The following is a 20,798-nucleotide window of genomic DNA, read 5'->3' on the forward strand; positions in this document are numbered from 1 at the left end:
CCCCTCCTCCCCCCCCCCCCCCCCCCCCCGGGAGACCCAGGGCTGTACTGGGAGCCAACCTGGGGCACTGGGAGAGCCAGGACTGTACTGGGAGCCAAACTGGGAGCACTGGGAGACCCAGGGCTGTACTGGGAGCCAAACTGGGAGCACTGGGAGAGCCAGGGCTGTACTGGGAGCCAAACTGGGAGCACTGGGAGACCCAGGGCTGTACTGGGAGCCAAACTGGGAGCACTGGGAGACCCAGGGCTGTACTGGGAGCCAAACTGGGAGCACTGGGAGAGCCAGGGCTGTACTGGGAGCCAAACTGGGAGCACTGGGAGAGCCAGGGCTGTACTGGGAGCCAAACTGGGAGCACTGGGAGAGCCAGGACTGTACTGGGAGCCAAACTGGGAGCACTGGGAGAGCCAGGACTGTACTGGGAGCCAAACTGGGAGCACTGGGAGACCCAGGGCTGTACTGGGAGCCAAACTGGGAGCACTGGGAGACCCAGGGCTGTACTGGGAGCCAAACTGGGAGCACTGGGAGAGCCAGGGCTGTACTGGGAGCCAAACTGGGAGCACTGGGAGCCAGACTGGGAGCACTGGTATTATACTGGGAGCGCAGGGGCCCATACTGGGATGATGATTGAAGAGACGGGGCTCGGACTGGTAGTGTACTGGTTTGTACTGGTCCATACTGGGAGTGCTGGGGTCCATACTGGGATCGTCTTTGAAGAGCTTGGGCTCAGACTGGAGCTATACTGGGAGCACTGGTGCTATACTGGGAGATACTGGGAGCACTGGGCTCAGGCTGGCGGCGTACTGGAAGCACTGGTGCTATACTGGGAGGGCAGCAGCCCATACTGGGATCATACTGGGCTATACTGGGAGCACTGGGTCCATACTGGGCCGTTCCTTGAAGAGCCAGGGCTTGTACTGGTGTCATACTGGTCTGTACTGGTCCATACTGGGAGTGCCAGAGTCCATACCGGGCTTGTCCTTGAAGAGCCAGGGCTCAGACTGGTGTCATACTGGTCTGTACTGGTCTGTACTGGTCCATACTGGGCCAGGCCTTGACGAGCGGGGCTCATACGGGTGTGGTACTGGTCTGTACTGGTCCATACTGGTCCATACTGGTGTCGTCCCCCCCCCGCACCAGCAGCACCGGCCCCAGGCCCTCCGTCAGCACCTCCAGGAACTCCAGGTCTGACCAGTTAAGGACCAGTTGGGACCAGTTTGGACCAGTTTGAGCCCAGTGACCCCCATTTTCCCCCTCCCAGTCCCTCCCAGTCCCTCCCAGTGCTCTCCCAGTCCCTCCCAGTGCTCCCATTCTCCCCTCCCAGTGCCCCCATTCTCCCTCCCAGTCCCTCCCAGTTCCTTCCCAGTCCCTCCCAGTGCCTCCATTCTCCCTCCCAGTTCCTTCCCAGTCCCTCCCAGTCCCCCATTCCCCCTCCCAGTCCCTCCCAGTGCCCCCATTCCCCCCCTCCAGTCTCCCAGTGCCCCCATTCCCCCCCCAGTCCCTCCCAGTGCCCCATCCCCCTCCCAGTCCCTCCCAGTCCCTCCCAGTCCTCCCAGTCCCCCCATTCCCCCTCCCAGTTCCTTCCCAGTCCCTCCCAGTTCCTTCCCAGTCCCTCCCAGTCCCCCCATTTCCCCTCCCAGTCCCTCCCAGTTCCTTCCCAGTTCCTCCCAGTCCCCCTTTCCCCCTCCCAGTCCCTCCCAGTGCCCCCATTCCCCCCTCCCAGTCCCCCCAGTGCCCCCATTCCCCCATCCCAGTCCCTCCCAGTCCCTCCCAGTGCCCCATTCCCCCTCCCAGTCCCTCCCAGTGCCCCATTCCCCCTCCCAGTCCCTCCCAGTCCCTCCCAGTGCCCCATTCCCCCTCCCAGTCCCTCCCAGTGCCCCATTCCCCCTCCCAGTCCCTCCCAGTGCCCCATCCCCTCTCCCAGTCCCTCCCAGTCCCTCCCAGTGCCCCCATTCCCCTCCCAGTCCCTCCCAGTGCCCCCATTCCCCCTTCCCAGTCCCTCCCAGTGCCCCCATCCCCTCCCAGTCCCTCCCAGTGCCCCCATTCCCCCTCCCAGTCCCTCCCAGTGCCCCCATCCCCCTCCCAGTCCCTCCCAGTCCCTCCCAGTGCTCCCAGTGGATACAGGACTCTGGCCGCCGCCGCGGGGGGGGGGGGGGGAGGTCGAGCAGCACCAGTCGTGCCCCCCCCGAGTGCTGCCCCACGGCCGCGTTCAGCCGCTGCGCCGCGTGCATGCGCCGCACGTTGCCCCTGCACCAGTATAAACCAGTATCAACCAGTATAGACCAGTATAGACCAGTGCTTCCCACCCATTTAGCCCCAATTCCCCCTCCCAGTTCCCTCCCAGTGCCCCCTGTACGGCCCAAAGCCCCACTCAGTTCCTCCCAGTCCATCCCAGTGCTCCCAGTATGCCCCACTGCCCCTCCAGTGCCCTCCCAGTGCCTCCCAGTTCCTCCCAGTGCCTCCCAGTTCCCTCCCAGTTGCTCCAGTTTGACTTACAGACTGGGACCCCGGAGGGGCCCTTCCTCCTCCTCATCCTCCTCTTCGGCCGCGCTCGGGGCCACCGAAGGGGGGGGCCCTCCCTGGACCAGTACAGACCAGTATAGACCAGCACAGACCAGTGACCCCCCGGGGTCACACCAAAACACCCACCCAGTGCCTCCCAGTATGGACCAGTGACTCCCAGTACCCCCTCATCCTCCCCAGTCCCTCCCAGTGCCCCATTTCCCTCCCAGTTCCTCCCAGTCCCTCCCAGTGCCCCATTCCCCCTCCCAGTCCCTCCATTCCCCCCCATCCCTCCCAGTCCCCCATTCCCCTCCCAGTCCCTCCCAGTGCCCCCTTTCCCCTCCCAGTCCCTCCCAGTGCCTCCCAGTGCCTCCCAGTACATGCCTGGGCCGCCCTGGCCAGCTGCATCTGCCGCAGCATCTGGGCGCGCTGCTCCATCATCAGCGTTCGCTCGTAGGCATCGGCTGAGACGTCGCTGTCATCCTGGGGGGCGGAAAGGGGGCACTGGGAGGGACTGGGAGGGACTGGTGGGGTGAAAAATGGCTGCTTTGGGTCTGGGAACTGGGGGGGGGAGGGGGAACCAAAGGGAGGGGAACCGGGGGTGGGGGGGAAGGGATTGGCAGTGGCACCGAGGCACCTGGGGGAAAGGAAAGGAGGGGGCACCGAGGCAAAGGGGGGAGCTGGGAGGGAGTAGGAGGGGAAAGGGGGGCACTGGGAGAGGATTGTGGGGTACTGGGAGGGGGAATGGGGGAACTGGGAGAGGATTGTGGGGTACTGGGAGGGGGAATAAGGGCACTGGGAGGGACTGGGAGGGACTGAGAGGGACGTGGGGGCACTGGGAGAGGATTGTGGGGTACTGGGAGAGGAATGGGGGAACTGGGAGGGACTGGGAGGGGGAATGTGGGACTGGGAGAGAACTGAGAAGGTACTGGGAGGGACTGGGAGGGGATTGGAGCACACTGGGAGGGACTGGAGGGCACTGGGGGGCACTGGGAGGGCTCTGGGGGCCCTGGAGGCTGGGGGTAACTGGTCCGTACTGGTGTGTACTGGTCTCACCAGCTCGACGACGTGCGCCTGCGCCTGCAGCCCCCTGCGCCGCGCCTCGGCCTCCAGCAGCCGCCGCAGCCCCAGGCTGTTCTCGCGCAGCGACGCCACCGCGAAGAGACGAACCCGGCTGCCGCGCCACGACTATAGGGGTGTATAGGGGACAAAGAGACCCACAGAGCCCATAGGGACCCGTAGGGACCCATAGGGACCCTCAGGGAGCCATAGAGCCGCATATAGACCCATACAGACCTACAGGTATCCATAGGGACCAACAGAGCCCTATAGAAACCAATTGGGACCCATAGGGATCGACGGGGACCCATAGAGACCCATAGAGCCCATAGGGATCAATGGAGACCCATAGAGCCCATAGAAAGCAATAGGGATCAATGAGGACCAATAGGGATCAATGGGGACCCATAGAGACCCATAGAGCCCATAGAAAGCAATAGGGATCCACAGGGATCAATGGGGACCCACAGAGACCCATAGAGCCCATAGAAAGCAATAGGGATCATGGGGACCAATAGGGATCAATGGGGACCCACAGAGACCCATAGAGCCCATAGGGATCAATGGGGACCAATAGGGATCAATGGGGACCCACAGAGACCCATAGAGACCCATAGAGCCCATAGAAAGCAATGGGGACCAATAGGGATCAATGGGGACCAATAGGGATCAATGGGGACCCATAGAGACCCATAGAGACCCATAGAGCCCATAGAAAGCAATGGGGACCAATAGGGATCAATGGGGACCCATAGAGCCCCATAGCGACCCACAGGAATCAATGGGGACCCATAGAGCCCCATAGTGACCCATAGAAACCAATAGGGACCCACAGGAATCAATGGGGACCCATAGAGCCCATAGAGACCCATAGAGCCCATAGAGACCCATAGAGCCCCCCTGAAGCACCCCCCGGCGCCCCCCCTGCCCCACAGCTGCCCCATAGCGTCCGTACCGGGTGTCGCCGCAGCAGCAGAGGCAATAGGGTGAGCAGCCGCCCGTCGCCCACCACCCACCAGACGTCCAGGGTGCCCCCCTGCACCCCCAGTTCCAGCGGCCCCTTGGCCACCAGCACGGCTCGCCCGCCGGCCCCCGACACCCGCAGCAGCTCTGGGGGGGACACGCGCGGGGGGCTGGGGAGACCCAAAGAGGGACAGGAACACCCCGAACCTCCCCCCACCCAAAGCCACCCCAAATCCTCCCAAACCACCCCAAAGCCATCCAAAACCACCCAAAACCACCCCAAATCCACACAAATCCACCCCAAACCACCCCAAAGCCACCCAAAATCACCCCAAAACCATCCAAAATCCACCCAAAACCACCCCAAAACCACCCCAAAGCCACCCAAAATCACCCCAAACCACCCCAAAGCCACCCAAACCACCCCAAAGCCATCCAAAATCCTCCCAAAGCCACCCAAAGCCATCCAAAATCCTCCCAAACCACCCCAAAGCCATCCAAATCCACCCAAAACCACCCCAAAGCCATCCAAATCCCCCAAAACCACCCAAATCCACCCAAAACCACCCAAAACCACCCCAAAGCCATCCAAATGCACCCAAAATCCTCCCAAACCACCCCAAAGCCATCCAAATCCACACAAAACCACCCCAAATCCATCCAAAATCCTCCCAAAGCCACCCCAAATCCTCCCAAAACCACACAAAATCCATCCAAATCCACTCAAATCCACCCAAAATCCTCCCAAAGCCACCCCAAAGCCACCCAAAATCACCCCAAATCCTCCCAAAACCACCCAAAACCACCCCAAAGCCATCCAAATCCACCCAAAACCACCCCAAATCCATCCAAATCTACCCCAAATCACCCCAAATCCTTCCAAAACCACACCAAATCCATCCAAATCCTCCCAAAGCCACCCAAAATCCTCCCAAAACCACCCAAATCCACCCAAAATCCTCCCCAAACCACCCCAAATCCACTCAAATCCACCCAAAATCCTCCCAAAACCACCCAAAATCCATCCAAATCCACCCAAAACCACCCCAAATCCTTCCAAATCCACCCCAAATCCTCCCAAAACCACACCAAATCCAGCCAAAACCACCCCAAATCCATCCAAATCCACCCAAAATCCTCCCCAAACCACCCCAAAGCCACCCAAACCCCCCTTTATCCCCCCAAACCCCCTTAATCCCCCCAAACCCCCCTTTTTCCCCCCAAACCCCCTTTTTCCCCCCAAACCCCCTTTTCCCCCCCCAAACCCCCTTTGTCCCCCCCAAACCCCCTTTTCCCCCCCCAGACCCCCTTAACCCCCCCAAAACCCCTTTTTCCCCCCAAACCCCCTTTTTCCCCCCCAAACCCCCTTTTTCCCCCCCAAAACCCCCTTTATTTCCCCTTTGTCCCCCCCCAACCCCCCCTCTGTACCCCCAAACCCCCCCGTACCGACAAAGGCCCGGGCGTGGGGGGGCTCCCGTCGGGGCCAGCCCAGTAGGACGGCGTTGGGGCGCAGCGCCCCGAGCCCGCAGCCCTGCACCAGGGACCCCAACTCTTTGGGGAACCCCCGGGCACCCCCCGGCCCCACCAGCACCTGCACAAAGCCACGGGCGCCCTCGGCCGCCAGCGCCTCCCGCAGGGCCTGGGGGGGGCGGAAAAGGGGGGTTGGGGGGGGGCCTATAGCACCCCAGATCCATAGGGACCCACTAACCACCCCCCCAGACCCATAGGGACCTCCCAGACCCATAGAGACCCACATAGACACATACGGACCCATAGAGACACATAGGGACCCATAGTGACCAACACAGACCCATGGAGACCCATAGGGACCCCCTATATCCATAAAGACCCATAGAGACCCATAGGGACCCCCTATATCCATAAAGACCCATAGGGACCCATAGAGACCCATAGGGGCCCCCTATATCCATAAAGACCCATAGGGACCCATAAAGACCCATAGGGATCCCCTATATCCATAAAGACCCATAGGGACCCATAGAGACCCATAGGGAACCCCCGAACCCCCAGACCCATAAAGACCCATAGAGACCCACAGGAACCGATAGAGCCCATAGAGACCCATAGGGACCCATAGAGCCCCATAGAGCCCCATAGGGCCCCATAGAGACCCATAGAAACCCACAGAGCCCAGAGGGACCCATAGGACCCCACAGAGACCCATAGACACGCATAGAGCCCACGGGGTCCCATAAAGACCCATAGGGAACCCCCAAACCCCCAGACCCATAGGAACCGATAGGGACCCACAGAGACCCATAGGGCCCCATAGCTGCCCCACTGACCGTCTCGGCGTGGCGGGCGCGGGGCAGGTCGCCGGGCAGCTCACCGGGCAGCACCGATCCCAGTACCGTCAGCCCCTTCCCAGTTTGTAACTGGGCGGCCAGCGCCAGCAACTGGGGCTGCGTGGGGCGCAGCACAGCGTCCAGCTTCACCAGCACCAGCAGCTGCGGCCTGCGGGGAGACCCACGGCGTGACCCACGGAGCCCATAGGGACCCACAGAGCCCATAGGGACCCATAGAGACCCACGGAGCCCATAGGGACCCATAGAGACCATAGGAACTCATAGGGACCCACAAAGCCCATAGGGACCCACAGGGACCCATTGCACCCATAGAGACCCACAGGGACCCACAGAGACCCACAGAGCCCATAGAGACCCACAGGGACCCATAGAGACCCACAGAGACCCATAGAGCCCATAGGAACTCATAGGGACCCACAAAGCCCATAGGAACTCATAGGGACCCACAGAGCCCATAGGGACCCATAGGGACCCATAAAGCCCATAGAGACCCACAGTGACCCATAGAGATCATAGGGACCCATAGAACCCATAGAGACCCACAGAGACCCACAGAGTCCATAGGGACCCATAGGGACCCACAGAGACTCATAGGGATCCACAGAGGCCATAGAGACCCATAGAGCCCATAGGAACTCATGGGGACCCACAGAGCCCATAGGCACCCAAATAGCCCATAGGGACCCATAGGGACCCATAAAGCCCATAGAGACCCACAGTGTCCCATAGAGATCATAGGGACCCATAGAACCCATAGAGACCCACAGAGACCCACAGAGTCCATAGGGACCCATAGGGACCCGCAGAGCCCCATAGCGACCCACAGAGACCTATAGAGACCTATAGAGACCCACAGAGCCCCATAGGGACCCATAGATCCCATAAAGACCCATGGGGACCCATAGGTACTCATAGAGCCCATAGGGACCCATATAGACTCATAGAGCCTATAGGGACCATAGCAAACCCATAGAGACCCACAGAGACCCAGAGTGACCCACAGAGCTTATACAGCCCTGTAGCACGACCCATAGCAGCCCCCACCACCCCGTTTTGGGGTGTCTCCGCTGCACCCCACGGCTGCCCCACAGCTGCCCCCCACGTGTGGGTCACTCACCTCCAGGAGGGCGCGGGCGGTTCGCCGTCCTCCAGGCGCAGGAGGGCGAAGCGGGCGGCGCTGAGGAAGAGCCCGCGCAGGCCCTCGCCCCACTCGCTCTGCGCCCTGCGACGTGTGGGGCAGCCGTGGGGCGACCCACGGACACACCGCGAGTCTCCCCTCTGCCCCACAAGTGGGGAAGTGCAAAGAGACCCATAGAATCCAGAGGGACCCGTAGTGACCAGAGGGACCCATAGAGCTCATAGAGACCCATAGGGACCCACAGCGACCCATAGAGCCCAGAGGGACCCATAGTGACCAGAGGGACCCATAGAGCTCATAGAGACCCATAGGGACCCACAGCGACCCATAGAGCCCAGAGGGACCCATAGCGACCAGAGGGAGGCAAAGAGACCCATAGAGACCCATTGAGCCCGTAGGGACCCACAGAGCCCCATAGTGACCCACAGAGCCCATAGTGACCGACAGCGACCCATAGAGCCCATAGTGACCCACAGCGACCCATAGAGCCCATAGTGACCCATAGAAAGCCACAGGGATCCACAGCAACCCATAGAGACCCACAGAGACCCACAAAGCCCAGAGGCACCCACAGTGACCCATAGGGACCCATAGAGACCCATAGGGATGTATAGTGACCCATAGCGACCCACAGAGACCATCGGGACCCACAGCAACCCCCATAGAGCCCTATAGTAACCCATATTGCTCACAGAGACCCATAGGGACCCCCAAAACACATAGAGTCCCACACTGACCCACAGAGACCCATAGCGGCCCCCCTCCCGAGGGCCCCCCAAGGCCTCACCCGCGGTACTCGAGGTATTTGTAGGCGGTGGCGCCGATGCCGAGGGCGAGGAGGGCGCAGGGCCAGCACGGCAGCGGCGCCAGCGCCAGGCACAGCGCGGCCCCCGCCAGCGACAGCGCCCTGAGACCGGGGAGACACCGCGCGTCAGGGACCCGGAGAGCCCACAGGGCCCATAGGGGCCCATAGGGACCCATAGAGCCCATAGGGACCCACAGGGACACATAGAGCCCATAGGGACCCATAGAGCCCATAGGGACCCACAGGGATACACAGGGATCCATAGGGACCCATAGAGCCCATAGAGACCCATAGAGCCCATAGGGACACACAGAGCCCATAAAGACCCATGGGGACCCATAGCGACCCACAGAGACCTATAGAGACCCATAGGGACACATAGAGCCCATAGAGACCCATAGAGCCCATAGGGACCCACAGAGACCCATAGAGGCCACAGAGCCCCATAGAGGCCATAGGGACCCATAGAGCCCATAGAGACCCACAGAGACCCATAGAGGCCATAGGGACCCATAGGGACCCATAAAGCCCATAGAGACCCATAGAGGCCATAGGGACCCACAGAGCCCATAAAGACCCATGGGGACCCATAGCGACCCACAGAGACCCACACAGACCTATAGAGACCCATAGAGACCCATAGGGCCCACAGGGACTCACAGAGACACATTGAGCCCATAGGGACCCATAGGGACCCACAGAGCCCATAGAGACCCATAGGGACCCACAGAGACCCATAGAGCCCATACGGACCCACATGGACCCATAGAGCCCACAGGGATCCATAGAGCCCATAGAGACCCATAGAGTCCCACAGAAGGACCCACAGGGACACATAGAGGCCATAGGGACCCATAGGGACTGGGGTGGCTGTGGGGCACAGGGCCGCTATGGGGCAGCCTTAGGGCACCTATAGTGCAGCCACGGGGCAGCTATGGGGCAGCTGTGGGGCAGCTGTGGGGCACAGGGCGGCCACAGAGCAGCCACAGAGCTCAGAGAGACCGTAGAGCTCAGAGCACCATGGGGCAGGAGGCAGCTGTGGGGTGGCTGTGGGGCGCGGGGCTGCTATGGGGCAGCCGTGGGGCCGCTGTGGGGCAGCCGTGGGTCTCACCAGTGGTAGAGGCGGCAGCGCGGGGCCCATCCCGGCGTGGGCAGGAGCCCCTGCAGGGCGCAGGCCAAGTTCAGACCCAGGTAGGAGGTGAGGCAGAACCTGGTTTGGGGGGGGGGGGCGTGATGTCATCGGGGGGGCCGTGACGTCATCGAGAGGACCGTGACGTCATCGGGGGGGACGACGACGACACTCACACCGACAGGACGGGCGCCACCAGGTCCAAAGAGCCGAGGAGGACGCCGAGCGCCGCCATCGCCGATGTGGCCGCCAGCGGCCAAAGGCGTCCCGAGCCCAGGGCCTGGGGGAGAGAGATGTGGGGCACTATGGGGCGGCTAGGGGGTTCTATGGGTCGTTACGGGTTGCTATGGGGCTCTATAGGGTGCTATGGGGCTCTATAGGGCGCTATGGGGCAGCTATGGGGCAGCTACGGATCATTATGTGGAACAGGATGCCATGGGGATGCGGTGATGCCGTGGGGCGGAGGATGCTGTGGGTCGCTATGGGGCTCTATAGGGTGCTATGGGGCAGCTATGGGTCATTATGGGTTGCTATGGGGCTCTGTAGGGCGCTATGGGGCAGCTATGGGTCATTATGGGTTGCTATGGGGCTCTATAGGGCGCTATGGGGCAGCTATGGGTCACTATATGGAACAGGATGCCATGGGGATGTGGTGACGCCGTGGGGCAGAGGATGCTGTGGGTCGCTATGGGGCAGCTATGGGGCAGCTATGGGTCACTATATGGAACAGGATGCCATGGGGATGTGGTGATGCCGTGGGGCAGAGGATGCTGTGGGTCGCTATGGGGCAGCTATGGGGCAGCTATGGGTCATTATGGGTTGCTATAGGGCTCTATAGGGCGCTATGGGGCAGCTATGGGGCAGCTAAGGGTCATTATGTGGAACAGGATGCCATGGGGATGTGGTGACGCCGTGGGGCAGGGGATGCTGTGGGTCGCTATGGGTCATTATGGGTCGCTATGGGGCTCTATAGGGCGCTATGGGGCAGCTATGGGTCATTATGGGTTGCTATAGGGCTCTATAGGGTGCTATGGGGCAGCTATGGGGCAGCTACGGGTCATTATGTGGAACAGGATGCCATGGGGATGCGGTGACGCCGTGGGGCAGGGGATGCTGTGGGTCGCTATGGGTCGCTATGGGGCAGCTATGGGGCAGCTATGGGTCATTATGGGTTGCTATGGGGCTCTATAGGGCGCTATGGGGCAGCTATGGGTCACTATATGGAACAGGATGCCATGGGGATGTGGTGACACCGTGGGGCAGGGGATGCAGTGGGTCGCTATGGGTCGCTATGGGGCAGCTATGGGGCAGCTATGGGGCAGCTATGGGTTGCTACGGGGCTCTATAGGGCGCTATGGGGCAGCTATGGGTCACTATATGGAACAGGATGCCATGGGGATGTGGTGACGCCGTGGGGCAGGGGATGCTGTGGGTCGCTATGGGTCGCTATGGGTCAGCTATGGGTCAGCTATGGGGCACTCACGTGGGGCAGGGGCAGGGCGCGGCTCCTCGCCAGCCCCCGCAGCAGCCGCGCGCCCCCCGCCAGCGCCGTCAGCCCCACGGCCGCCCCCGACGTCAGCCCCGACAGCGCCGGCACCCACGGCCCCGGCCACCACGCGCCCCACGGGCCCCGCGACCACCTGCGGGGCAAACTGGGAGCACTGGGAGCACTGGGAGACCCCCCATGGAACTGGGAGCACTGGGAAACCCCCCACGGGAACTGGGAGCACTGGGAGCACTGGGAACCCCCCATGAGCACTGGGAGCACTGGGAACCCCCCGAACCTGGGGATACTGGGGATACTGGGAGCACTGGGAACCCCCCTCCTTGGGAACTGGGAGCACTGGGAAACCCCCCATGGGAACTGGGAGCACTGGGAACCCCCTGGAACTTGGGGATACTGGGGATACTGGGAGCACTGGGAGCACTGGGAACCCCCCCCCCCCCGGGAACTGGGAGCACTGGGAACCCCCCCGAACCTGGGGGTACTGGGGATACTGGGAGCACTGGGAAACCCCCCCCCACGGGAACTGGGAGCACTGGGAGCACTGGGAACCCCCCCATGGGCACTGGGAACCCCTGGAACCTGGGGATACTGGGGGTACTGGGGATACTGGGCGCACTGGGAAACCCCCCCATGGGAACTGGGAGCACTGGGAGCACTGGGAGACCCCCCCCCCACGGGCACTGGGAGCACTGGGAGCACTGGGAACCCCCCCCACGGGCACTGGGAGCACTGGGAACCCCCCCATGGCAACTGGGAGCACTGGGGATACTGGGAGCACAGGTGCCTCTGCTCTGTGGGGCCCCTTACTGGTCTATACTGGTCCATACTGGTCTATACTGGTCTCACCTGGCGCGCAGCAGCCGCCCCTCCACGCTGCCCCCCAGCGCCAGCGCCGCCAGCGCGACTGCGGGGTCAAGGAGCCTCCCAGTACAAACCAGTACAAACCAGTGCAAACCAGTGCCGGGTCCCAGTCCATCCCAGTCCATCCCAGTCCCTCCCAGTACAAACCAGTCCCTCCCAGTCCCTCCCAATCTCTCCCAGTCCCTCCCAGTCTCTCCCAGTCTCTCCCAGTCCCTCCCAGTCTCCCCCAGTCCATCCCAGTCCCTCCCAGTTTCAGGTCCCAGTCTCTCCCAGTCCATCCCAGTCTCCCCAGTCCCTCCCAGTTTCAGGTCCCAGTCCCTTCCAGTCCATCCCAGTCTCTCCAGTTTCAGGTCCCAGTCCATCCCAGTCTCCCCCAGTCCATCCCAGTCCCTCCCAGTTTCAGGTCCCAGTCCCTCCCAGTCTCCCCCAGTCCATCCCAGTCTCCCCCAGTCCATCCCAGTCCCTCCCAGTTTCAGGTCCCAGTCCCTCCCAGTCTCCCCCAGTCCATCCCAGTCTCCCCCAGTCCATCCCAGTCCCTCCCAGTTTCAGGTCCCAGTCCATCCCAGTCTCCCCCAATCTCTCCCAGTCCACCCCAGTCCCTCCCAGTTTCAGCTCCCAGTCTCTCCCAGTCTACCCCAGTCTATCCCAGTCTCTCCCAGTCCCTCCCAGTCTACCCCAGTCTATCCCAGTCCCTCCCAGTCTCTCCCAGTCTCCCCCAGTCCATCCCAGTCCCTCCCAGTTTCAGGTCCCAGTCTCTTCCAGTCTCCCCCAATCTCTCCCAGTCCACCCCAGTCCACCCCAGTCCCTCCCAGTCTCTTCCAGTCTCTCCCAGTCCCTCCCAATCTCCCCCAGTCCACCCCAGTCCCTCCCAGTCTCTTCCAGTCTCCCCCAGTCCATCCCAGTCTCTCCCAGTTCCAGGTCCCAGTCTCCCCCAGTCCCTCCCAGTGCTCCCAGTTTGCCCAGTTCGGATGCAGGCGCCGGTGGTGGTGGCGGCGGCTCCGAGGCTCCCGGCGGCCACTGATCGGGGGGCGTCCCCGAGGGCCCCCCAACGCCCACAGCCCCACAGCGGCCCTGAAAAAGACCAAAATCACACTTTGGACCCCAAAACCCCTTTTTCTCACCCAAAAAAATCCCCTTTTCACCCCAAACCCCCATTTTTCCTAAAAAAAAGCTCTCTTTTTCCCCCCAAATCCCTCCTTTTTCACCCCCAAATTCCCCTTTTTCACCCCCAAATCCACCCTTTTCACCCCCAAATCCCCCCTTTTACCCCCAAATCCCCCTTTTCACCCCCAAATCCCCCTTTTTCAACCCCAAATCCCCATTTTTCACCCTAAATCTCCCCTTTTCACCCCCAAATCCCCCCCTTTTTCACCCCCAAATCCTCTTTTTCACCCCAAATACCCCCTTTTCCTCCCCAAATCCCCTTTTTCACCCCCAAATCCACCCTTTTCACCCCCAAATCCCCCTTTCACCCCCAAATCCCCTTTTCATCCCCAAATCCCCCATTTTCACCCCAAATCCCCCCTTTTCACCCTCAAATCCACCCTTTTCACCCCCAAATCCCCCTTTTCACGCCCAAATCCCTCTTTTCCACCCCCAAATCCACCCTTTTCATCTCCGCAAAATCCACCTTTTTCACCCCAAATATCCACCCGCTTTTCCCCACAAATCCCCCCTTTCCCCCCAAATCCCTCTTTTCACGCCCCAAATCCCCCGCTTTTCACCCCCAAATCCACCGTTTCACCCCAAAACCCACCCCTTCCCCCCCTCCGAACCTCATTTCCCCCAACTCCCCATTCCTCCCAAACATCCCCCGACCCCCAAAACCGCCCTTTTTCACCCCAAAAACGCTCACCCGCGGCGCTCAGGAGGCTCAGCCCCACGAGGGCCCCAAAGGACCAATCCTCGTCCTCCTCCTCGGGGGGGCGGGGCCACAGGTTCTCTGTGGGGTGGAGTCATCAGCCCCCTTTGTTCTCTGGCCACGCCCTCTCCCTTAAGCCACGCCCCATCCATAGACTCTCATTGATCTTGCGGCCACGCCCCATCCATAGAAGTTTATTGATCCCCTTAAGCCACGCCCCCAGCTGTTTGCTTCATCTCAAGCCACGCCTCCTCCCTCATGGCCACGCCCCCTTCGCAGGCTCTCATTGATCCCTACGGTCCCTATGGTCGCTATCGTTAAGGGCTCCCACTATGGGTCGCTATGGGGCAGGGCTGTCCCTATGGGTCGCTATGGGTCGCTATGGGGTCAGGACTCTCTCTATTGGGCCCCTATGGGTCAGGGCTCTCTCTCTGGGTCCCTGTGGGTCGCTATGGGTCAGGGCTCTCTCTCTGGGTCCCTGTGGGGCAGAGCTCTCTCTATGGGTCCCTGTGGGTCCCTATGGGCAGGGCTCTCTCTCTGGGTCCCTGTGGGTCCCTGTGGGGCAGAGCTCTCTCTATGGGTCCCTGTGGGTCGCTATGGGTCAGGGGCTCTCTCTCTGTGTCGCTGTGGTCACTATGGGTCCGGGCTTCTCTCTCTCGGTCCCTATGGGTCCCTGTGGGGCAGAGCTCTCTCTATGGGTCCCTGTGGGTCGCTATGGGTCAGAGGCTCTCTCTCTGGGTCCTGTGGGTCGCTATGGGGCAGCCCCACTCACGCTGCAGCAGGTGTGCGCTGGGCCCGGGGAAGGCCGGCCTGTTCCGCTGCGATCCGTTGCCCACACAGGGCTCCAGGTGGCCACCGGGTCCGCTGGGCAAGCAGGAGCCTGCGGGGACAGTAGCCAAACACCTAATTAACACCTCATTAGCATCTCATTTGCATAAGGAAGGGGAACAGGAGCGAAAGCAGACAAGAACTCACGCGTGGCTGGGCGAAGGCGTTCCGCACGGCGCCAGCTGCTAGCCCCAGGAGGGCTAGCGTTAGCCCAGCCGGGCTAGCCGGGGCGGCCACGGGCTCAGCGTGGGGGCAAGCGGCCGCCAGGGCCAGCAGGGCCAGCACCGCCGCCCCGAGCCCGCGCCCGGCGTTGAGCCGCCACCAGCGCCCACGGCCCGGCTGCACCGCGCCTCGGGGCCCCACGCACACCTATGGGGAGGAGAGGGGAGGCCGTGGGGTGCTGTGGGGTGCTATGGGGCTCTATGGGTCCCTATGGGGCTCTGTGGGGCACTATGGGCTCTATGGGCTACTATGGGTTAATCTATGGGGCACTATGGGTCTCTATGGGGCGCTGTGGGCACTATGGGGTGCTACGGGGGTGCTGTGGGGCTCTGTGGGGCACTATGGGCTCTATGGGTTAATCTATGGGGCACTATGGGTCTCTATGGGCACCTACGTGCTCTATGGGTTCTATAGGACCTTATGGGTCTCTATGGGTCCCCATGGGTTCCTATGGCTCTCTATGGGCTACTAAAGATTAATCTATGGGGCACTATGGGTCTCTGCGGGTATCTATAGGCTCTATAGGACCCTATGGAGCTCTGTGGGTCCCCATGGATTTCTATGGCTCCCTATGGGCTACTATAGATTAATCTATGGGGCACTATGGGTCTCTGTGGGTATCTATGGGCTCTATAGGACCCTATGGAGCTCTGTGGGTCCCCATGGGTTTCTATGGGTCTCTGTGGGTATCTATGGGCTCTATAGGACCCTATGGAGCTCTGTGGGTCCCCATGGGTTTCTATGGCTCCCTATGGGCTCTATGAGTCAATCGGTGGGGCACTATGGGCCCCTATGGTTTGCTATAGGAATCTATGGGGCTCTATGGGTCACTGTGGGCTCTATGGCTGTACCTATAGGTCTGGTGCTGTATCTGTAGGGCAGATCTATGGGTCTGGGCTGTCTCTATGGGTCTGATCTGATCTGTGGGGCCGTATGGGGCTGTCTCTATGGGTCTGAGGCGGATCTGTGGGGCGATCTGTGGGTCAGACGCACCATGAGCAGCTCGGCGGCACCCAGGGCGGCGGTGGCGGCGGCGAAGGCGGCGCTCAGGAAGGCGCAGAGCCCCACGGCGCCCCCGGCCTCGGGGCCCAGCGCCCCCGACAGCAGCGACAGAGGGCATCCCCCTGGACACGCCCACCGTGATGTCACCGGGTAGGCGGGGCCAAAGGGGGGGGAATCCCCTCCCCTTTAATCCCCTTCGCTCACCAGGGTCGGGGCCGTTGGTGGCCACAGCACTCAGCGACACTGAGGTCAGCGCGGTCTGCAAGGGGTTAAATGAATTGGAGGGGAATGGCCACGCCCCTTGCTTTTAAGCCCCGCCTATTCTCAAGCCACGCCCCTTGGTGGCAAAATTGGCCACACCCCTTTAACCCTTAAGCCACGCCCCTTCCAATTGACAACCATTCAATTGCCCACTGCTTCCATTTGACCACGCCCCTTGCCCTTAAACCCCACCCCTTCCATTTGACCACGCCCCTTTCCCTTAAACCACGCCCCTCCCCCCCAGTCCTGCCCCATCACCCCTTCCCAGTGCTCCCAGTAATCCCAGTTCCCCACTCCCTGGCCTCCCATTGGTCCCGGTTTGCCCAATAACCCCCTGCCCCTTGGCCACGCCCCCTTCCTACTCTATGGGTCGCTATGGGTCAGGGCTCTCTCTATGGGTCGCTATGGGTCCCTATAGGTCACGGCTCTCACTATGGGTCACTATGGGTCCCTATGGGTCAGGGCTCTCACTATGGGTCGCTATGGGTCAGAGCTCTCTCTATGGGTCGCTATGGGGTAGGGCTGTCCCTATGGGTCCCTATGGGTCGCTATGGGTCAGGGCTCCTTCCGTGGGTCCCTATGGGTTGCTGTGGGGCCAGGCTCTCTCTATGGGTCACTATGGGTCAGAGCTCTCTCTATGGGTCCCTATATGTCACGGCTCTCACTATGGGTCCCTATGGGTTGCTGTGGGGCCAGGCTCTCTCTATGGGTCGCTATGGGTCAGAGCTCTCACTATGGGTCCCTATATGTCACGGCTCTCACTAGGGGTCACTATTGGTCCCTATGGGTCAGGGCTCTCACTATGGGTCCCTATGGGTTGCTGTGGGGCCAGGCTCTCTCTATGGGTCGCTATGGGTCAGGGCTCTCTCTATGGGTCGCTATGGGTCCCTATGGGTCAGGGCTCTCACTATGGGTCGCTATGGGTCCCTATGGGTCAGGGCTCTCACTATGGGTCCCTATAGGTCACGGCTCTCACTATGGGTCCCTATGGGTCCCTATGGGTCAGGGCTCTCACTATGGGTCGCTATGGGTCAGAGCTCTCTCTATGGGTCGCTATGGGTCCCTATAGGTCACGGCTCTCACTATGGGTCGCTATGGGTCGCTATGGGTCAGAGCTCTCTCTATGGGTTGCTATGGGTCCCTATGGGTCAGGGCTCTCTCTGTGTGTCACTACAGGACAGCTCTATGTCTAACGGTTCCTTATGGGTCCCTATGGGTCCCTATGGGTCAGGGCTCTCACTATGGGTCGCTATGGGTCGCTATGGGTCAGGGCCGTCGCCGTGGGTGGCGGCACTCACGCAGGCGCCCAGCAGCAGGGCGATGGCCCCCGCCTGCAGCAGCCCCCCCGTTCCCACCACCCACGGCAGCCGCAGCACCAGCACCAATCCCAGCGGCGTCTGCAGCGCCGGCAGCGCCACCGCCCGCAGCGCACCCGACGCTCGGCCCTGCAACACAGAGAGACACCCCCAAATCCATGGGGCACCCCCAAACCCCAGAGACTCCCCCTAAATCCATGGGGCACGCCCAAATCCCAGAGACCCCCTCCAAATCCATGGGGCACGCCCAAACCCCAGAGACTCCCCCCAAATCCCAAAGACCCTCCCAAAACCCTGGGTTCACCCCAAACTCCAGTGCCCCCCCAACCCCCTGAATCCCCCAATTCCCAGTGCCCCCTCCAACCCCCTGAATCCCCCTCAATTCCCAGTGCCCCCCCAACCCCCTGAATCCCCCTCAATTCCCAGTGCCCCCTTCAACCCCCTGAATCCCACCCAATTCCCAGTGCCCCCCCAACCCCCTGAATCCCCCTCAATTCCCAGTGCCCCCCCAACCCCCTGAATCCCCCCCAATTCCCAGTGCCACCCCCCAAATCCCCCCTAATTCCCAGTGCCCATCCCCAAGTCCCTGTGGAAGGAAGGACTGGGAGCACTGGAGGGGGAACTGGGAGGCACTGGGAGGGGGAATAGGTGGACTGGGAGGGACTGGGAGGCACTGGGGCGCCTGAAGCCCACCCCCCCTCTTTGCCCCGGTGCCCCCTCCTTTCCCGCCCCCCAGTTGCCTCGGTGCCCCTCCAATCCCTTCCCCTCCACCCCCCCGCACTTTGGTTCCGCCCCACTTTGGTTCCCCAGATGTTGCCCCCCCCACACCCCCCTTCCCCTCCAGCTGTGGCTCCAGCTGTGGCACTCACGGGGCCGCGGTCGCTGCCGGGGCTCAGGGCGCTGTAGGGCGCCATGCGGCGCAGCACGGCCGGAACGCGGGGGCGCGTGGCCAGCTCCTCCTGGGGAGGGGATAACGAGCAGAGCTAACGAGGGGACCCCCTAATGAACCCCCATAATGAGGTGACCCCTAACGACCCCCCCCTCAGATAACGAGATAACCCCTAATGACCCAAACCTTTTTAACGAGGCACCCCCTAAACAAGCGTCTCACCTCAAAGAGCGCGAGGTCTCGGGGAGGGCCGGGGTCCCCCCCGCGGAGGGCGGGGCCTGCAGGAGGGGGCGGGGCCTCAGCCGAGGGGGAGGGGCTGGCGCTGCTGCCAGGGGGGCGAGAGCTGGATGGTGATGGCGGCTCCGGGCTCGACGACGACGACGACATGGCCGACGGCAGGCACCACGAGGTCACTGTGAGGTCACCATGCCAACATGGCCACCACGGGGTCACCAAGAGGTCATGATATCAACATGATACCAACGAGGGCAGCGAGGTCACCATGAGGTCAGCACGCCAACATGGCCACCACGGGGTCACCAGGAGGTCATGATACCAACAGGAGCAGCGAGGTCACCAGGAGGTCACCATGAGGGCAGCACACCAACATGGCCACCACGGGGTCACCAGGAGGTCATGACACCAATATGACCACCACGGGGATAGTGAGGTCACTGGGGTCACCAAGAGGTCATGACACCAACATGGCCGACACGGGGGGCAGCGAGATCACCATGAGGTCATGACACCAACATGGCCACCACAGAGGCAGCGAGAGGTCAGCGTAGTAACCCAGAGGTCACGACACCAACATGGCCGCCATGGCAGCAGCAAGGTCACCAGGAGGTCATGACGCCAACATGGCCACCACGGGGGTCACAACGAGGTCACCACAAAGGTCACCGGGAGGCCATGAAGACGCAACACCAAGATGGCCGCCGAGGGGGGCGGCGAAAGGTCGGCAAGGTCACCCAGAGGTCATGACGCCAAGATGGCCGCCACGAGGTCACAAGGCCTGTGGGGTCGCCGCCAGGTCACGACGCCAAGATGGCCGCTGCGAAGGAACCAAGAAGGCAGTGAGGTCACGGAGAGGTCAGCGGCGTCACCAGGAGGTCACGACCCCAAGACGGCCATTTTTTATCAGGAAAAGGGGGGGAAAAAAGGACCATTTTTGAGGGATAAGGACCGTTTTTTTGGGGAAAAGAGCATTTTTAGGGGGAAAAGAGCATTTTAGAGGGAAAAGGGCCATTTTGGGGGGGATAAAGGAGCATTTTTGAGGACAAAGGATCATCTTTTTTGGGAAAATGACCTTTTTTTGAGGAAAAAGGACCTTTTTTTTAAGGAAAGGAGCATTTTTAAGAAAAAGGACCATTTTTTGGGTGGAAAATGACCATTTTGGAGGAAAAAAATACCATTTTTGGGGGAAGAGGAGCATTTCCAGGCAATAAAGGAGCGTTTTTGAGGAAAAAGGATCATTTTTTGGGGGAAAATGAGTATATTTTTTGGGAAAAGAACCATTTTGGGGGAGAAAAGAACCATTTTTGGGTGGAAAAGAGTCATTTTGGGGGAGAAAAGGACCATTTTTTGGTGGAAAAGTGTCATTTTGGGGGAGAAAAGGACCATTTTTGGGTGGAAAAGAGTCATTTTGGTGGAGAAAAGGACCATTTTTTGGTGGAAAAGAGTCATTTTGGTGGAGAAAAGGACCATTTTTTGGTGGAAAAAAGTCATTTCGGTGGAGAAAAGGACCATTTTTTGGTGGAAAAGTGTCATTTCGGTGGAGAAAAGGACCATTTTTTGGTGGAAAAGAGTCATTTCGGTGGAGAAAAGGACCATTTTTTGGTGGAAAAGTGTCATTTTGGGGGAGAAAAGGACCATTTTTTGGTGGAAAAGAGTCATTTTGGGGGAGAAAAGGACCATTTTGGAGAGGGGAAAGAGCTGCTTGAGGGAAATAGAGCCATTTTGGGGGTGAAAAGTGATGCTTTTAGGGGGAAAAAGGAGAGTTTGTGGCAAAATCAGCCATTTTGGGGGCGAAAAGTGATGCTTTTAGGGGGAAAAAAAGGAGAGTTTGTGGCAAAATCAGCCACTTTGAGGGAAAAAAATGAGGGGTTTGGGGGGAAAAGGTCTCTCTTTT

General features: G+C 60.8%; 1 protein-coding gene across 1 annotated transcript; it reads right to left on the bottom strand.

The window, feature by feature from the left end:
- Positions 1–455: 455 nt before the first annotated feature.
- Positions 456–19,163, bottom strand: LOC128850142 (solute carrier family 12 member 6-like). The gene is made up of 23 exons (XM_054053119.1): positions 18,890–19,163; positions 18,648–18,737; positions 17,761–17,907; positions 16,406–16,460; positions 16,193–16,323; positions 15,125–15,346; positions 14,922–15,063; positions 14,144–14,230; positions 13,261–13,359; positions 12,274–12,331; positions 11,404–11,560; positions 10,097–10,200; positions 9,903–10,001; positions 8,774–8,893; positions 7,966–8,070; positions 6,828–6,996; positions 5,968–6,160; positions 4,514–4,668; positions 3,556–3,687; positions 2,884–2,982; positions 2,494–2,576; positions 2,120–2,244; positions 456–1,184 (listed from the first exon to the last, which is right to left on the bottom strand). Exons 1-23 carry the CDS (start codon positions 19,052–19,054, stop codon positions 1,066–1,068), a joined length of 2,856 nt encoding a protein of 951 aa, XP_053909094.1. The 5' UTR covers positions 19,055–19,163; the 3' UTR covers positions 456–1,065.
- Positions 19,164–20,798: the final 1,635 nt, after the last annotated feature.

Source organism: Cuculus canorus, chromosome 39, assembly GCF_017976375.1.
Source record: "Cuculus canorus isolate bCucCan1 chromosome 39, bCucCan1.pri, whole genome shotgun sequence".
Lineage (NCBI taxonomy): Eukaryota > Metazoa > Chordata > Aves > Cuculiformes > Cuculidae > Cuculus > Cuculus canorus.

What these genes read in the sequence shown, in the direction of transcription:
- LOC128850142 (XM_054053119.1), bottom strand. Translation starts at nt 19,054, where the DNA reads ATGTCGTCGTCGTCGTCGAGCCCGGAGCCGCCATCACCATCCAGCTCT. An exon ending in CACCAACGGCCCCGACCCTG is followed by an intron (nt 16,324 to 16,405) that starts GTGAGCGAAGGG and finishes GGGCGTGTCCAG; the next exon opens with GGGGATGCCCTCTGTCGCTG. An exon ending in CGCCACCACCACCGGCGCCT is followed by an intron (nt 12,332 to 13,260) that starts GCATCCGAACTG and finishes TTGACCCCGCAG; the next exon opens with TCGCGCTGGCGGCGCTGGCG.